Below are 18,026 nucleotides of genomic sequence, written 5' to 3' on the forward strand. Positions count from 1 at the left end.
CTGGGGGGCAGTTAGGGGCAGGGGTCCCAGGAGGGGGCAGTCAGGGGACAAGGAACGGGGGGAGGGTTGAGGGTTCTGGGGGGTGGGAAGTGGGAGGGGCAGGGGTGGGGCTCCTCCCGTCCTCTGTTTTGCTTGCTGAAATATGGTAACCCTAGCTAAGCAGAACTCAAGTTTTACTATATAGTCTGCAGTCAATCAGGAAGTAGGGGGGAATGGGAACAGAGACTGTGGGTGGGGGAATTGGGATCATGTTTTGCTAAGGGCAGGAATGGGAACAGGGAATGGGAACAGGAACAGGGACACAGGCAAGGCTCTGTGGTGTCAGAGCTGGGAAGGGGGACACTAGGGTACGTCTTCACTACGCGCCGTATCGGCGGGTAGCAATCGATTTATCTGGGATCGATATATCGATCCCCGAACGTGCACACCGTCGACTCCGGAACTCCACCAGAGTGAGCGGCGGTAGTGCAGTTGACGGGGGAGCCACGGCCACCGATCCCGTGCTGTCTGGACCCCAGGTAATTCGATCCAAGATACTTCGACTTCAGCTATGCTATTCACGTAGCTGAAGTTGCGTATCTTGGATTGAGAAGGAAACTGGAATCATGCTTCCTGGAAGTTCATCGAATTGTTTGCACCTTCGGACTTTGGGTATTGTTACTCTCTGTTCATGCGAGAAGGACCAGGGAAGTGAGAGGGTGAAGGAATAAGCCCCCTAACAATGTTCCCTCAGTTATTGCCAGGCATGAATGTACATTAGCCTACTCAGTTTTGAATTACACAGAGCATCAGCATCCCTCCCTCCCCCTTTTCCAGTACGATGTCCATCATTCACTTGGTGAGGAAAGCTTCCTTGTCCATCGTGATTACCCCGCATTGCCTCCCCGTAACTCACATTTCCAGGTGTGTGGGGAACCATGTTTGGCCTGCTGGGTGCACAGCTCGGCCCCAGTTACATTTGTCTGCCTATTGACTGATCTTCCTTCAGTGGCTCCCGAAGGCCTCTCGATGAAGTGTCAGACAAATGTCTGCTCTATTTCTATCAGTGTCATAGCTTTCAACAACACTGAATCCGATAAGATACAATGTCTTGGCAGATGGTATCCAAGCCATCAGAGTGTTCTTCTCCTTAAAGTATTGAGTCAGGGTAAATGGTGATTCTGAATTGCTTTATATGGCGTATTCTGTATTATTGATTCTATCTAAATAATCTTCATTCCTGGGGAGTGAAGATTCTTGGTAATCAGAATGCAGGTCAAGATAAAACCCATACAGTTTATCTGATTTTTATTTATCTTGCCTCTTGTTAGGTGTTGAGGTTGGGGGTTCTGTCGAAAGCAGCTGTGTGTGTTACATACTGTGAGAATGTTCTTGACTTGTAATATTTATAACATACCCATACGTGTTCATATTAGGGGTCAGGAATGTACCAGCTGGGGGAAGGATAGGATTGGAAATTTAGTTGAAATTTCAGATATTTAGTGGTTTGGTTTGGTTTAATATTTATATAACACATTCGTCTAGTGTGTGTTTTTTCTAATATTAAACCTGACACAAAGTTAACAGAGTTGTCAGTTTGAGATGCTTTGAAGGGAAGGATTTTCATGGGAACAAGGGACACTTCGGTACCCAACTCCCACTATTTAAATTTGAGAAGGCTCTGAATAGAGATTGACTGAAACATATTTTTAAGGACTTTATTTGAGTGTTAGAGTAGAAGCTCCCAGGTTATTTACTGTCTATTCATTTCTGCTTGTTTGTTTGTACCGCGATCCTGCCCAAATTTTGTAAATCTCATTAATTCCTAATATAGACTGAAAGTGCATACTATTCAGAGTGTCTATGTTCAGGGGAGTTCTCATCGCTCACTTTCTCCTTGTTTCAGGGAGGAGCAGAGCCACAAGACACCAAGGTAAGTTCAGGGCCGCCCAGAGGATTCAGGGGGCCTGGGGCAAAGCAATTTTGGGGGCCCCTTCCATAAAAAAAAGTTGCAATACTATAGAATACTATATTCTCGTGGGGACCCCTGTGGCCATGGGGCAAATTGCCCCATTTGCCTCCCCCCACCCCCCGGGTGGCCCTGGGAAAAATAAACATTTAAAAACCTTCCACATCTCAGCACAAACTCAGTTTTGAGAAAACTTCTTTTCAAGTCACCTTTACAAGGTATCACTGGTTCTCAGCATCAGCTAGTGCTAAAAGGCACTAAAAGGGTTGGGAAAATATTTTCCGTCAAAACTTTTTTTGGATCGAAAACTTAGGGGTTTTTAAAAAGCAGAAAAAATCACGGACAATGTCTGCTTTCCTTCAAAATTTGTTGTGGTTTTTTTTTAATTGAAAAGCTGAAATTAGTCTGCCAAAACCTGAACATGGTTTGGGGTTTCAGAAATGTGTGGCCAAATATTTGCTGCTTGCTGTGTTTGATTGTTTAAAGAAACAATAAAAAATTCTGCTTAAAAAAAATCTAAAACTTTTGAACCACCTCAGCTTGTGACCAAACGCCTGAGCCCATCCAGTCAGAGATTCTTCCAGGTTTCTGATACTCTGCTGGCTTCCTTGACTCATATCTGTCTCCAGAACTTTGGGTTCATTTAGATTAGAACATAAGAAAGGCCGTACTGGGTCAGACCAAAGGTCCGTCCAGCCCAGTATCCTGTCTACCGACAGTGGCCAATGCCAAGTGCCCCAGAGGAAGTGAACCTAACACGTAATGATCAAGTGATCTCTCTCCTGCCATCCATCTCCACCCTCTGACAAACAGAGGCTAGGGACACCATTTGAGAAGTGAAAGGGATGGTAGCCCTAAGGGAAAAGATAACAGCTTGACTCATTGTGTTAAATAGCTGTCTGCAAGCCTCCAACTGCTGAATGAGCTTTAGGGTAGGGAAGGCTGTGCCTCCCCAAACAGCCTGGTCCTGCCCCCTATCTGACCCCCACCCACTTCCTGCCCCCCAACTGCCCCCTCAGAATCCCTGACCTATCCTTCTCCTTGTCCCCCCAACGCCCTCCCCAACCAGATGGATCAGACTGAGTAGGTTCCAAAACCTCTTGGAGGCTCTTACCTTGTAAACTGGGACGTCTGTTTTCTAGTAAAATCAGTAAAAGGAAAGGAGAAAACTCGAAAGAGGCTCCTGCTCGCACTCAAATACGTGAACCCTAATATTCTCTTAGGCCTCAAAGAGAGACCTCGAGAAGGAGACTTGCTGAAGCAAAGCCACAGGGGTCTCTGAGGTTTCCCTGGTCCTGCGCCCCTGTCCTGCCTGGCTGATGTCAGCATCTCTCTCTGAGGTCACCACCTCCCTAACACCTTTGACCAATAGGCTGAGGTCCTGCAAAAGGCCTTTGTGATGTCACTGCCACACCCACCCATCCCGTGAAGTGCTAATCACCTGCTGCTGAACAGACACTTTGAAGGTTTGAGCTACTCTCTACAGATCACCCCACTCAATGCGTCTTCATTCTAGGAAGCAAGCCGGCTAGACGGTAAAACATCAGAGGCTGCTCTCAATGCTACACTCAGTGTTTCCAAAATTAGTAGACTTTATGGCCAGAAGAGACCTTTAGAGCATTGCATCTAACCCCCTGCATATCATGGGCTTCCTGTATAGTACAATAGTTACTTTTTGGGCACACACATTCCAGAAAGACATCTAGTCTTCAATCAATGACATCAAGAGATGGAGAATCCACCACTTTCCCATTTAGTGAGTGCCAGGGGGCTCCATTTCCACTTCCACTAGCTCCCCATTTACAGTGAGCCAGAGCAGTACCTGCAGCAGGGAGCGGGAGTTGCTGATGGCCCCGCAACCCAGTGAAGTGGGTTGCGGGGAAGTTGAGATCTTGCCCCAAGTCATCCCAGACACTAATGCCAAGCCACAGGATGGCAGCATCTAGTGTCAGTGGAGTCCGAACACTATTTCAACCCCACAGTTTTCGATGAACTTCCCACAAGGGGAGGTGATGAGCACCCCCAGCAACACACACACACACACCACTCCTGGTGGTGGGAGGGGAACAGGAGAAAGGACAAAAGAAGTAAGAGATGAAGAGAAAGGAAGGAGGGATGGAGGAAAAGGTAAAACAAAAAGGACAAACCCTAATGTCCCCAGTGATTCTACGGCACAAAATCCAAGGGATGGAATAAAATTCTGCCATCTTAAACTACTGTTTTCCATGCCTAGAATTCAGCTGGCACCACGTGGATCAGACTGAGCAGCTGCCAAAACCTCTTGGAGGCTCTTACCTTCTAAACAGGGACGTCTGTTTTCTAGTAAAATCAGTAAAAGGAAAGGAGAAAACTCGAAAGAGGCTCCTGCACGCACTCACGTACGTGAACCCTAATACTCTCTCAGTCCTCAAAGAGAGACCTCGAGAAGGAGACTTGCTGAAGCAAAGCCACAGGGGTCTCTGAGGTTTCCCTGGCCCTGTGCTCCTGTCCTGCCAGGCTGATGTCAGCATCTCTCTCTGAGGTCACCACCTCCCTAACACATTTGACCAATAAGCTGACATCCTGCAAAAGGCCTTTGTGATGTCACTGCCACACCCAACCAAACCCTGAAGTGCTAATGTCCTGCTGCTGGCCTGACACTTTGAAGCTTTGAGGTTGTCATAACTATAAAGGGAAGGGTAACAGCTGTCCTGTGTACAGTACTATAAAATCCTCCTGGCCAGAGACTCCAAAATCCTTTTCCCTGTAAAGGGTTAAGAAGCTCAGGTAACCTGGCTGGCATCTGACCTAAAGGACCAATAAGGGGACAAGATACTTTCAAATCTTGGGGAGGGGAAGGCTTTTGTTTGTGTTCTTTGTTTGTGTGGGTGTTCGCCCTCGGGACTGAGAGGGACCAGACATCAATCCAGGTTCTCCACATCTTTCTAAACAAGTCTCTCCTATTTCAAACAAGGCGTGTTAGTTTTCCTTTGTTTTCTCAACTTGTAAATGTACCTTTTACTAGAGTGTTTATCTTTGTTTGCTGTACTTTGAACCTAAGACTAGAGGGGAGTCCTCTGAGCTCTTTAAGTTTGATTACCCTGTAAGGTTAATTTCCATACTGATTTTACAGAGATGATTTTTACCTTTTTCTTTAACTAAAAGCCTTATTTTTAAGAACCTGATTGATTTTTCCTTGTTTTAAGATCCAAGGAGTTTGGATCTTGATTCACCAGGAGTTGGTGGGAGGAAGGAGGGGAATGGTTAATTTCTCCTTCTTTTAGATCCAAGGGGGTTGGATCTGTATTCACCAGAAGTTGGTGGGAGGAAGGAGGGGGGACGGTTTATTTCTCCTTGTTTTAAGATCCAAGGGGTTTGGATCTGTATTCACCAGGGAATTGCTGAAAGGTTTCTCAAGGCTACCCAGGGGAGGAAATTAGCCTTGGGATGGTGGTTAAGCTTACAAGTTTTCATGCAGGCCCATACATTTGTACCCTAAACTTCAAAGTGGGGATACAGCCTTGACACAGGTACTCTCTGTGGATCACCCCACTCAATGCGTCTTCATTCTAGGAAGCAAGCCGGCTAGACAGTAAAACATCAGAGGCTGCTCCCAATACTACACTCAGTGTTTCCAAAATTTGTAGACTTTATGGCCACAAGAGACCTTTAGAGCATCTCATCTAAGCCCCTGCATATCATAGGCCTCCTGTATAGTACAATCGTTACTTTTTGGGCGCACACATTCCAGAAAGGCATCTAGTCTTCATTCAATGACATCAAGAGATGGAGAATCCACCACTTTCCCTTTTAGTGAGTGCCAGGGGGCTCCATTTCCCCTTCCACTAGCTCGCCATTTACAGGGAGACAGAGCAGTACCTGCAGCAGGGAGCGGGAGTTGCTGAAGGCCTCAGAGGCGCAGCCCCTGCAGTGTCTCAGGCACCTGGCGCAAGTGGCGGATGATGCGGGTGCATCACTTTTGCCGTGACGTCCTCCTGCTGCAAGGGAACGAGAACCTGTCAGAGACTCAAACGCCCCGAGGAATCAGGGGGAATTAAGGACACCGGGAACCAGCAGTATTTCCACTCAGCACCTGCCCACCACTGAGGGATGAATTCACCTCCTGAACCCCAGAATGGAGTCTTCTTGTCCTTTCTAGTAACCTCCAGTGCCAAATCCCCTCCTTGAAGGGTGAGCTGCTGCTACCTCCCTCTCAGTGCCCTTGACAGATGTTCCACCACCAAACCACAGCTCAAGTTATCAGAACCCTCTTCTCCACCCCCACCCAGGTTGGCCAGGGAGGTGGCTCTAGCAGGGGTGGCAGGAGGGATTCTGCCAGCAGTGAAGTGGGTTCCGGGGAGGTTGAGATCTTGCCCCAAGTCATCCCAGACACCAATGATAATCCACACGATGGCAGCATCTAGTGTCAGTGGAGTCCAAGCACTATTTCAACCACACAGGTTTGGATGAACTCCCCACAAAGGGAGGTGAAGAGCACCCCCAGCAACACACAAACACACACACACACACAAACCACTCCCGGTGGTGGGAGGGGAACAGGAGAAAGGACAAAAGAAGTAAGAGATGAAGAGAAAGGAAGGAGGGAGGGAGGAAAAGGTAAAATGAAAAGGACAAACACTAATGTCCCCAGTGATTCTACGGGACAAAATCACAGGGAGGGAATAAAATTCTGCCAGCTTGAACTAGTGTTTTCCATGCTTAGAATTCAGCTGGCACCAGGTGGATCAGACTGAACAGGATACAAACCTCTCCGAGGCACTTACTTTCCTCAAAGAGAGACCTCAAGGAGAGACTTGCTGAAGCAAAGCCAGAGGGGTCTCTGAGCTTTCCCTGGCCCTCATGTCAGCATCTCTCTCTGAGGTCAGCATCTCTCTCTGAGGTCACCACCTCCCTAACACATTTGACCAATAAGCTGACGTCCTGCAAAAGGCCTTTGTGATGTCACTGCCACACCCAACCAAACCCTGAAGTGCTAATGTCCTCCTGCTGGCCTGACACTTTGAAGGTTTGAGCTACTCTGTGTGAATCACCCCACTCAATGGGTCTTCATTCTAGGAAGCAAGCCGGCTAGACAATAAAACATCAGAGGCTGCTCCCAATGCTACACTCCGTGTTTCCAAAATTACTACACTTTATGGCCAGAAGAGACCTTTAGAGCATCTAATCTAAGCCCCTGCATATCATGGGCTTCCTGTATAGTACAATAGTTACTTTTTGGGTACAAACATTCCAGAAAGGTATCTAGTCTAAATTAAATGACATTAAGAGATGGAGAATCCATCACTTTCCCTTTTAGTGAGTGCCAGGGGGTTCCATTTCCCCTTCCACTAGCTCCCCATTTACAGTGAGCCAGAGCAGTACCTGCAACAGGGAGCGGGAGTTCCTGAAGGCCTCAGAGGCGCAGCCCCTGCAGTGTCTCAGGCACGTGGCGTAAGTGCAGGATGATGCGGAGCTGGTGCATCATTTTGGCCGTGACGTCCTCCTGCTGCAAGGGAACGAGAACCTGTCAGAGACTCAAACGCCCCGAGGAATCAGGGGGAATTAAGGGAACCTGGAACCAGCAGTATTTCCACCCAGCACCTGCCCATCAATGAGAGATGAATTCACCTCCTGAACCCCAAAATGGAGTCTTCTTGTCCTTTCTAGTAACCTCCAGAGCCAACCCCCCTCCTTGTAGGGTGAGCTCCTGCTACCTCCTGCTCAGTGCCCTTCACAGATATTCCACCTCCAAACCACAGCTCAAGTCATCAGAACCCTCTTCTCCACCCCGACACAGGTTGGGCTGGGAGGCGGCTCTAAGAGGGTGTGCAGGAGGGATTCTGACAGCAGTGAAGTAGGTTGCAGGGAGGTTGAGATCTTGACCCAAGTCATCCCAGGCACTAATGCTAAGTCACACAATGGCAGCATCTACTGTCAGTGGGGTCCAAGCACTATTTCAACCCCACAGTTTTGGATCAACTCCCCACAAGGGGAGGAGAAGAGAACCATCAGCACCACACACACACACACACACACACACACACACACACACACACCACTCCTGGTGGTGTGAGGGGAACAAGAGAAAGGACAAAAGAAGTAAGAGATGAAGAGAAAGGAAGGAGGGATGGAGGAAAAGGGAAAAGGAAAAGGACAAACCCTAATGTCCCCATGTCGGACATCAGGAATGGTAACATACATAAGCCAGTATGTGAACACTTCAATCTCCCTGGTCATTCTATTACAGATTTAAAAGTCACTATCATTGAACAAAAAAAACTTCAGAAACAGACTTCAAAGAGAAACAGCAGAACTAAAATTCATTTGCAAATTCAACACCATTAATCTGGGCTTGAATAGGGACTGGGAGTGGCTGGCTCACTACAGAAGCAGCTTTTCCTCTCCTGGAATTGACACCTCCTCATCTATTATTGGGAGTGGACTACATCCACCCTGATTTTTGAATTGGCCCTGTCAACACTGGTTCTCCACTTGTGAAGTAACTCCCTGCTCTCCATGTGTCAGTATATCATGCCTGCATCTGTAACTTTCACTCTATGCATCCGAAGAAGTGAGGTTTTTACTCACGAAAGCTTATGCCCAAATAAATCTGTTAGTCTTTAAGGTGCCACCAGACTCCTTGTTGTTTTTGTAGATACAGACTAACATGGCTACCCCCTGATACTTGACACCATGCAAGGCACTAAATTTAGCCGTATGGAGTGGAAATCCATCAACCTCAACAAAAAACTTGCACAGATACAGACAGACATCATCTTCCTCTCCAAATGCAAACAGATGGACATCATACCAAAAGGACTGAAGGTAAAAAATCCATTGCAATCAACATACTACACTGAGTATGGTGAGAGATTGTGCCACACACTCTCTCAAAGAAACTGAGGAACCACCTGATCAGCATCCTGTACAGCAGACAGGAGAAGATCAAGAATGAGCTCTCAGAACTGGAGACTCTCATACAATACCAGCCTTCTACACAAACTTCCACGTGGCTGGACTTTACAAAAATGAGACAAGCCATTTACAATACACACTTCACTTCTCTACAGAGGAAAAAGGACTGTAAGTTATCTAAACTAATACCTGCCACTAGGGGCTATAACAATGGTACCCTCAACTCATCTAACAACATTGTCAATCTTTCCAACCACACGCTTAGCCCAGCAGAAGAGTCTGTCCTATCTCGGGGACTCTCTTTCTGTCCCACCGTCCCCACGAACATGATACAGTTCTGCGGTGATCTGGAAGCCTACTTTCCTCGTCTCCGACTCAAGGAATATTTTCAACGCACCACTGAACAGTGCACTGACCCACAGGAACCCTCCTACCAACACTACAAAAAGAAGAATTCTGCGTGGACTCCTCCTGACGGTCGAAATGACAGACTGGACCTCTACATAGAGTGTTTCCGCAGACGTGCACAGGCTGAAATTGTGGACAAACAACATCACTTGTCCCATAACCTCAGCCGTACAGAACGCAATGCCATCCACAGCCTCAGAAACAACTCTGACATTATCATCAAAGGGGCTGACAAAGGAGGTGCTGTAGTCATAATGAACAGGTCAGATTATGAACAGGAGGCTGCCAGGCAACTCTCCAAGACCACATTCTACAGGCCACTATCCTCTGATCCCACTGAGGAATACCAAAAGAAACTACACCATCTGCTCAAGAAACTCCCAGCTATAGTACAGGAACAAATCTACATGGACACACCCCCAGAACCCCGACCAGGGGTATTCTATCTGCTACCCAAGATCCATAAACCCGGAAACCCTGGACGCCCCATCATCTCAGGCATTGGCACTCTGACGGCAGGATTATCTGGCTATTTGGCCTCTCTCCTCAGGCCCTATGCTACCAGCACTCCCAGCTATCTTCGAGACACCACCAACTTCCTGAGGAAACTACAATGCATTGATGTTCTTCCTGGAAACACCATCCTGGCCACCATGCATGTAGAAGCACTTTATACCAATATTCTACATGAGGATGGACTACAAGCTGTCAGGAACAGTATCCCTGATGAGGCCACAGCAAGCCTGGTGGCTGAGCTTTGTGACTTTGTCCTCACCCACAACCACTTCAGATTTGGGGACAACTTATACCTTCAAGTCAGTGGCACTGCTATGGGTACTCGCATGGCCCCACAGTATGCCAACATTTTTATGGCTGACTTAGAACAACGCTTCCTCAGCTCTCGTCCCCTAGTGCCCCTCCTCTACTTGCCCTACATTGACGACATCTTCATCATATGGACCCACGGAAAGGAGGCCCTTGAAGAATTCCACCTGGACTTCAACAATTTCCACCCCACCATCAACCTCAGCCTGGACCAGTCCACACAAGAGATCCACTTCCTGGACACTACAGTACAAATAAGTGATGGTCACATAAACACCACCCTATACCGGAAACCTACTGACCGCTAAACATACCTACATGCCTCCGGCTTCCATCCAAGACACATCACACGATCCATTGTCTACAGCCAAGCCCTAAGATACAACCGAATTTGCTCCAACCCCTCAGACAGAGACAAACACCTACAAGATCTTTATCAAGCATTCGTAAAACTACAATACCCACCTGGGGAAGTGAGGAAACAGATTGACAGAGCAAGACGGGTACCCAGAAATCACCTACTACAGGACAGGCCCAACAAGGACAATAACAGAACACCACTGGCCATCACATACAGCCCCCAGCTAAAACCTCTCCAGCGCATTATCCACGATCTACAACCTATCCTGGAAAATGATCCCTTACTCTCACAGACCTTGGGAGGCAGGCCAGTCCTCGCTTACAGACAACCCCCCAACCTGAAGCAAATACTCACCAGCAACTACACACCACACCACAGAAACACCAACCCAGGAACCTATCCCCGTAGCAAACCTCGTTGCCTACTCTGTCCCCATATCTACTCTGGCAACAGCATCAGAGGACCCAACCACATCAGCCACACCATCAGGGACTCATTCACCTGCACATCCACTAATGTCATATATGCCATCATGTGCCAGCAATGCCCCTCTCCCATGTACATTGGCCAAACCGGACAGTCCCTCCGCAAAAGAATAAATGGACACAAATCGGACATCAGGAGTGGTAACATACATAAGCCAGTAAGTGAACACTTCAATCTCCCTGGTCATTCTATTACAGATTTAAAAGTCACTATCATTGAACAAAAAAACTTCAGAAACAGACTTCAAAGAGAAACAGCAGAACTAAAATTCATTTGCAAATTCAACACCATTAATCTGGGCTTGAATAGGGACTGGGAGTGGCTGGCTCACTACAGAAGCAGCTTTTCCTCTCCTGGAATTGACACCTCCTCATCTATTATTTGGAGTGGACTACATCCACCCTGATTTTTGAATTGGCCCTGTCAACACTGGTTCTCCACTTGTGAAGTAACTCCCTGCTCTCCATGTGTCAGTATATAATGCCTGCATCTGTAACTTTCACTCTATGCATCCGAAGAAGTGAGGTTTTTACTCACGAAAGCTTATGCCCAAATAAATCTGTTAGTCTTTAAGGTGCCACCAGACTCCTTGTTGTTTTCCTAATATCCCCAGTGATTCTACGGGACAAAATCCCAGGGAGGGAATAAAATTCTGCCACCTTAAACTAGTGTTTTCCATGCCTAGAATTCAGATGGCACCAGGTGGATCAGCCTGAACAGGTTACAAACCTCTCCGAGGCACTTACTTTCTCAACAGGGACTTCTGTTTTCTAGTAAAATGGGTAAAAGGAAAGGAGAAAACTCGAAAGAGGCTCCTGCTCACACTCACATATGTGAACCCTAATACTCTCTCAGTCCTCAAAGAGAGCTCGAGAAGGAGACTTGCTGAAGCAAAGCCACAGGGGTCTCTGAGGTTTCCCTGGCCCTGCGCCCCTGTTTTGCCTGGCTGATGTGAGCATCTCTCTCTGAGGTCACCACCTCCCTAACAACTTTGACCAATAGGCTGAGCTCCTGCAAAAGGCCTTTGTGATGTCACTGCCACACCCACCCATCCCCTGAAGTGCTAATATCCTGCTGCTGGCCTGACACTTTGGAGGTTTGAGCTACTCTCTGTGGATCACCCCACTCAATGCGTCTTCATTCTAGGAAGCAAGCCGGTTAGACAGTAAAACATTAGAGGCTGCTCCCAATGCTACACTCAGTGTTTCCAAAATTAATACACTTTATGGCCAGAAGAGACCTTTAGAGCATCTCATCTAACCCCCTGCATATCATAGGCTTCCTGTATAGGACAATAGTTACTTTTTGGGCACAAACATTCCAGAAAGGCATCTAGTTTCATTCAATGACTTCAAGAGATGGAGAATCCACCACTTTCCCTTTCACTGAGTGCCAGGGGGCTCCATTTCCCCTTCCACTAGCTCCCCATTTACAGTGAGCCAGAGCAGTACCTGCAACAGAGAGCGGGAGTTGCTGAAGGCCTCAGAGGCACAACCCCTGCAGTGTCTCAGGCACCTGGCGCAAGTGATGGATGATGCGGAGCTGGTGCCTCACTTTGGCCGTGACGCCCTCCTGCTGCAAGGGAATGAGAACCTGTCAGACTCAAACGCCCCGAGGAATCAGGGGGAATTAAGGGCACCTGGAACCAGCAGTATTTCCACTCAGCACCTGCCCAACACTGAGGGATGAATTCACCTCCTGAATCCCAGAATGTAGTCTTCTTGTCCTTTCTAGTAACCTCCAGTGCCAATCCCCCTCCTTCTAGGGTGAGCTCCTGCTACCTCCCCCTCAGTGTCCTTGACAGCTGTTCCACCTCCAAACCACAGCTTAAGTCATCAGAAACCTCTTCTAGACCCCCACCAAGGTTGGGCTGGGAGGCGGGTCTAGCAGTGGGGGCAGGAGGGATTCTGGCAGCAGTGAAGTGGGTTGCGGGGAGGTTGAGATCTTGCCCAAGTCATCCAAGACACTAACGCTAAGGCCTGGTCTACACTAGGCGTTTATGTCGAAGTTAGCGCCGTTACATCGAATTAACCCTGCACCCGTCCACACTGCGATGCTATTTAGTTCGACATAGAGGTCTCTTTAATTCGACTTCTGTACTCCTCCCCGACGAGGGGAGTAGCGCCAAATTCGACATGGCCATGTCGAATTAGGCTAGGTGTGGATGGAAATCGACGCTAATAGCTCCGGGAGCTATCCCACAGTGCACCACTCTGTTGACGCTCTGGACAGCAGTGCGAGCTCGTATGCTCTGACCAGCCACACAGGAAAAGCCCCGGGAAAATTTGAATTGGAATTCCTTTTCCTGTCTGGCCAGTTTGAATCTCATTTCCTGTCTGGACATCGTGGCGAGCACAGCAGCACTGGCAACGATGCAGAGCTCTCCAGCAGTGATGGCCGTGCAGTCTGTGAATAGAAAGAGGGCCCCAGCATGGACTGATCGGGAAGTCTTGGATCTCATCGCTGTGTGGGGCGATGAGTCCGTGCTTTCCGAGCTGCGATCCAAAAGACGGAATGCAAAGATCTACGAGAAGATCTCTAAAGACATGGCAGAGAGAGGATACAGCCGGGATGCAACGCAGTGCCGCGTGAAAATCAAGGAGCTGAGACAAGGCTACCAGAAGACCAAAGAGGCAAACGGACGCTCCGGATCCCATCCCCAGACATCCCGTTTCTATGAGGCACTGCATTCCATCCTCGGTGCGGCCGCCACCACTACCCCACCAGTGACCGTGGACTCTGAGGATGGGGTAGTGTCCACGGCCGGTTCCTCGGACATGTTAGGGGACGTGGAAGATGAGGAAGGAGATGAGGAGGGCGAGGCAGTCGGCAGCGCTCACAACGCTGATTTCCCCGACAGCCAGGATCTCTTCATCACCCTTACAGAGATCCCCTACGAAGCGTCCCCAGCCGTTACCCCGGACACAGAATCTGGTGAAGGATCAGCCAGTAAGTGTTGTAAACATCTAAACATTTATTTTTAACAAAACAGGAATATTAACAATTTAAAGAATGGGTTGTTCATGATTAGTGTGCCCTATGCACTTAACGGTTTAGTCATGGGCAGTGCAAGTTTTGAAAAAAAATCTAGCAATGTCCGGTTTTCAGTGATTGTCCTGCACAAGCCGCTCTACTGTTTATTCCCTGCTACTGCAGCTACAGTAAAATGCGGTCTATATGTCCGGGGATAGAGCAGTAGTCCTCCTGGGATATCTCCACGAAGCTCTCCTGGAGGTAACTTGAAAGCCGTTCCATGAGGTTCCTGGGGAGAGCGGCCTTATTGGGTCCTCCGAAGTACGAGACGTTGCCGCGCCACGAGACTATCACGTACTCGGGAATCATTGCTCTGCATAGCAGGGCGGCATACGGCCCTGGTCTTTGGAGGCTTTCCCGGAGCATTCTCTGTCTGTCGCTCTCAGAGATCCTCATCAGGGTGATGTCGCCCATGGTGACCTGCTTTTAATTAGGTAGGGGAATGTTAGTGTTGGGACTGCTTTCCCGTTCCTTGACAGAACTGTAACCGCTGGTTTTTAGCCACGCGGTGGAGGCGGGAGAGGGGCAGCCGAAAGGGATCGTTCCCGGGGACAGCCGCGAGGGGGTGGGACAGGGGCAGAGTTCCCGCTTGCCGGATTGCTGGCTGCAGGAACTGACATAGCTTTAAATGTGAAATGAGGCCAGTGGTAATCTAAAAGTTTTAAACTGCCACAAGTGTACGGCTTACCATGTCTGCCTGCAACAGAAATTCCGTTGTGCTGCCCCGCTTCTCAAATGTGCTGTGCAAGACCCCAGGCACTGAATGCGAAGGCCGAAAATTCGACCTTGTGCTGAGTGCGCATGTGATAGGTGCTGTGCATGGTCTTGTTCACAGAGAAAGACTATGTTCTTTGTTCACAACTACATTTTTCTTTCTGAGGAATTCACTCCCTTTTTCCCATTTCCACAGCCCCATCTGTGACTGTCTCACAACCTAGCCTGGAATCACACTCCCAGAGGCTAGCGCGGATTAGGCGTAGGAAGAGGAGGACACGGGAGGACATGTTCTCTGAGCTTATGGCCTGTTCCCAAGCCCAGGCAGCACAGCAGACCCAGTGGCGGGAGAACTTGACCCGAATGCACCAAGCCAACATGGATCGGGAGGAGAGGTGGCGGCAGGAAGACCAGCAGGCGACTCAAACGCTGCTTGGACTACTGAGGGAGCAAACGGACACGCTCCGGCGCCTTGTGGATGTTCTGCAGGAACGGAGGCAGGAGGACAGAGCCCCGCTGCAGTCCATCTATAACCGCCCTCCCCTGCCACCAAGTCCCATACCCACCTCACCCAAAGTGCAAAGAAGGAGAGGCGGCAGAGTCCCTGCTAACTCTCACTCCACCCCTGCAGAGAGCTCTAGTAGCAGAAGGCTCTCATTTCCCAAAATTTGAACAGTTCTTTCCTTCCCGCCTGACACAAGCCCCCGTCCAAGTTTCACCTCCCAATGCCATGTGTAGTTGATAATAAAAAATATGTTTCTGTAAACTACTGTTTCAATCATGTTCTTTTGGAGGAGGATGGGAAAGGGGGTTGGTAATTGGACAGGACAGTCACCTTTGGCAGGGTACATAGTCGGGGGCAGGCACAGCAGCAGGGCACATACACAGTGCAGTGATGCAGTGACTAGTTACCCTGGTTAGTCTGGGAGGTTGTTTTCATGTTATGTGGTGGGGGGTGGGTTGCTCTGTGACTTTGTGGCAGGGGAGGGCAGTTACAGATCTTAAGCGGCGGTCCTTAGGCAGGATCACAGAGCCACACAGCAGGGGATCTGTAACCGTCCTCCCCCTGCCACAAAGTCACATAGACCCCCCCATACACACAGTCCCGATCAGGAGGGGTGACAGGCTCCGTTGAAACAACCATCCCACTGCAGCGGAGCCTGTCAATCCTTGAGTTTAGAAGCTGCATTCGCGTCACTACACTACACCCGCTCCGCACCACAGTCTGCGTCCCAGTTTTAAAAAATTCCCACGAAAACAGTATTAAAGAAAACGGTGTGCTTTAACAAAGTTGAACTATTTTTATTTCGCAACGTGTGTTGGAAGGGGGGTGAAGGGGGTATGTAACTGGATAGGATAGTCAACATTACCTGGGTAAAGAAACGGGGGCAGGTTTAGCTTCTCAGTACACAAACTTTAAAGTCACAGGTTACCCTGCTCACTGAGGAACTTTGCTTTCAAAGCCTCCCGGATGCACAGCGCGTCCCGCTGGTCTCTTCTAATCGCCCGGCTGTCTGGCTGTGAGTAATCAGCAGCCAGGCTATTTTCCTCAACCTCCCACCCCGCCATAAAGGTCTCCCCCTTGCTCTCACAGAGATTGTGGAGCACACAGCAAGCTGCTATAACAATGGGGATATTGGTTTCGCTGAGATCACAGCGAGTCAGTAAGCTTCTCCATCTCCCCTTGAGACGGCCAAAAGCACACTCCACCACCATTCTGCACTTGCTCAGCCGGTAGTTGAAGAGTTCTTTTTCAGTGTCCAGGGCGCCAGTATAGGGCTTCATGAGCCAGGGCATTAGCGGGTAGGCTGGGTCCCCGAGGATGACTATAGGCATCTCCACATCCCCAACAGTTATTTTGTGGTCTGGGAAGTAAATACCTTGTTGCAGCCGTCTAAACAGACCAGAGTTCCTGAAAACACGAGCGTCATGAACCTTGCCCGGCCATCCCACGTAGATGTTGGTAAAACGTCCCCTGTGGTCCACCAGTGCTTGCAGCACCATGGAAAAGTAGCCCTTTCGGTTAATGTACTGGGTGGCCTGGTGGTCCGGTGCCAGGATAGGGATGTGAGTTCCATCTATGGCCCCACCGCAGTTTGGGAATCCCATCGCTGCGAAGCCATCTATGATCGCCTCCACGTTTCCCAGGGTCACTACCTTTGGCAGCAGTACATCAACGATTGCCTTGGCTACTTGCATCACAACAACCCCCACGGTAGATTTGCCCACCCCAAACTGGTTCGCGACTGACCGGTAGCTGTCTGGCGTTGCAAGCTTCCAGAGGGCTATGGCCACTCGCTTCTGTACACTCAGTGCAGCTTGCAACCGGGTGTCACTGCGCTTCAGGGCAGGGGACAGCAACTCACAAAGTTCAAGGAAAGTTCCCTTCCGCATGCGAAAGTTTCGCAGCCACTGGGATTCATCCCAGACCTGCAGCACTATGCGGTCCCACCACTCAGTGCTTGTTTCCCGTGCCCAGAATCACCGTTCCACGGCATCAACATGACCCATTGCCACCGCGATGTCCTCGGCGCTGGGTCCCCTGCTTTCTGACAGGTCCGTGCTACTCTCAGACTTCAGGACATCACCGCGGTGCCGTAGCCTCCTTGCCTGACTTTTCTGCATCTGCCTCAGGGAAACCTGTATGATAAGCTGCGAGGCGTTGAGAGCGGCCACAACTGCAGCGATGGTCGCAGCGTGTTCCATGCTCGCAGTGCTGTGGCGTCCGCGCTGTCAATGACTGGAAAAGTGCGCGAAATGATTTCCCGCCGGCGCTTTCAGGGAGGGAGGGCAGGAGTGATGGACGGATGACGACAGTTACCCAAAAGCACCCTCGACACATTTTGTTACCCAGAAGGCATTGCCGGCTACACCCAGAATTCCAATGGGCAGAGGGGACTGCGGGAACTGTGGGATAGCTGACCACAGTGCACCGCTTCGAATGTCGACGCTTTCACCATTAGTGTGGACGCACAAAGTCGAATTACTGTCCTTAGTGTGGACACACACATTCGAATTTGCAATATCGATTACAAAAATTCGATGCAAGTAAAATCGAACTACTCTCGTAGTGTAGACAAGGCCTAAGCCACAGGATGGCAGCATCTAGTGTCTGTGGAGTCCAAGCACTATTTCAACCCCACAGTTTTGGATGAACTTCCCACAAGAGGAGGTGAAGATCATCCCCAGCAACACACACACACACACACACACACACACACCACTCCTGGTGGTGGGAGGGGAACAGGAGAAAGGACAAAAGAAGTAAGAGATGAAGAGAAAGGAAGGAGGGATGGTGGAAAAGGTAAAACGAAAAGGACAAACCCTAATGTCCCCAGTGATTCCACGGGACAAAAT

General features: G+C 49.2%; 1 protein-coding gene across 1 annotated transcript; it reads left to right on the plus strand.

Annotated features, from left to right (window-relative positions):
• Window positions 1-13,294: 13,294 nt before the first annotated feature.
• Window positions 13,295-15,435, plus strand: LOC135978414 (uncharacterized). The gene is made up of 2 exons (XM_065579361.1): window positions 13,295-13,871; window positions 14,866-15,435. Exons 1-2 carry the CDS (start codon window positions 13,295-13,297, stop codon window positions 15,339-15,341), a joined length of 1,053 nt encoding a protein of 350 aa, XP_065435433.1. The 3' UTR covers window positions 15,342-15,435.
• Window positions 15,436-18,026: the final 2,591 nt, after the last annotated feature.

This window comes from Chrysemys picta, unplaced genomic scaffold, assembly GCF_011386835.1.
Source record: "Chrysemys picta bellii isolate R12L10 unplaced genomic scaffold, ASM1138683v2 scaf250, whole genome shotgun sequence".
NCBI lineage: Eukaryota > Metazoa > Chordata > Testudines > Emydidae > Chrysemys > Chrysemys picta.

Excerpts from the sequence above, each read along its gene's own strand:
- LOC135978414 (XM_065579361.1), top strand. The coding sequence starts at position 13,295 with ATGCAGAGCTCTCCAGCAGTGATGGCCGTGCAGTCTGTGAATAGAAAG. Across the intron at positions 13,872-14,865 it reads ATCTGGTGAAGGATCAGCCA|CCCCATCTGTGACTGTCTCA; the intron begins GTAAGTGTTGTA and ends CCATTTCCACAG.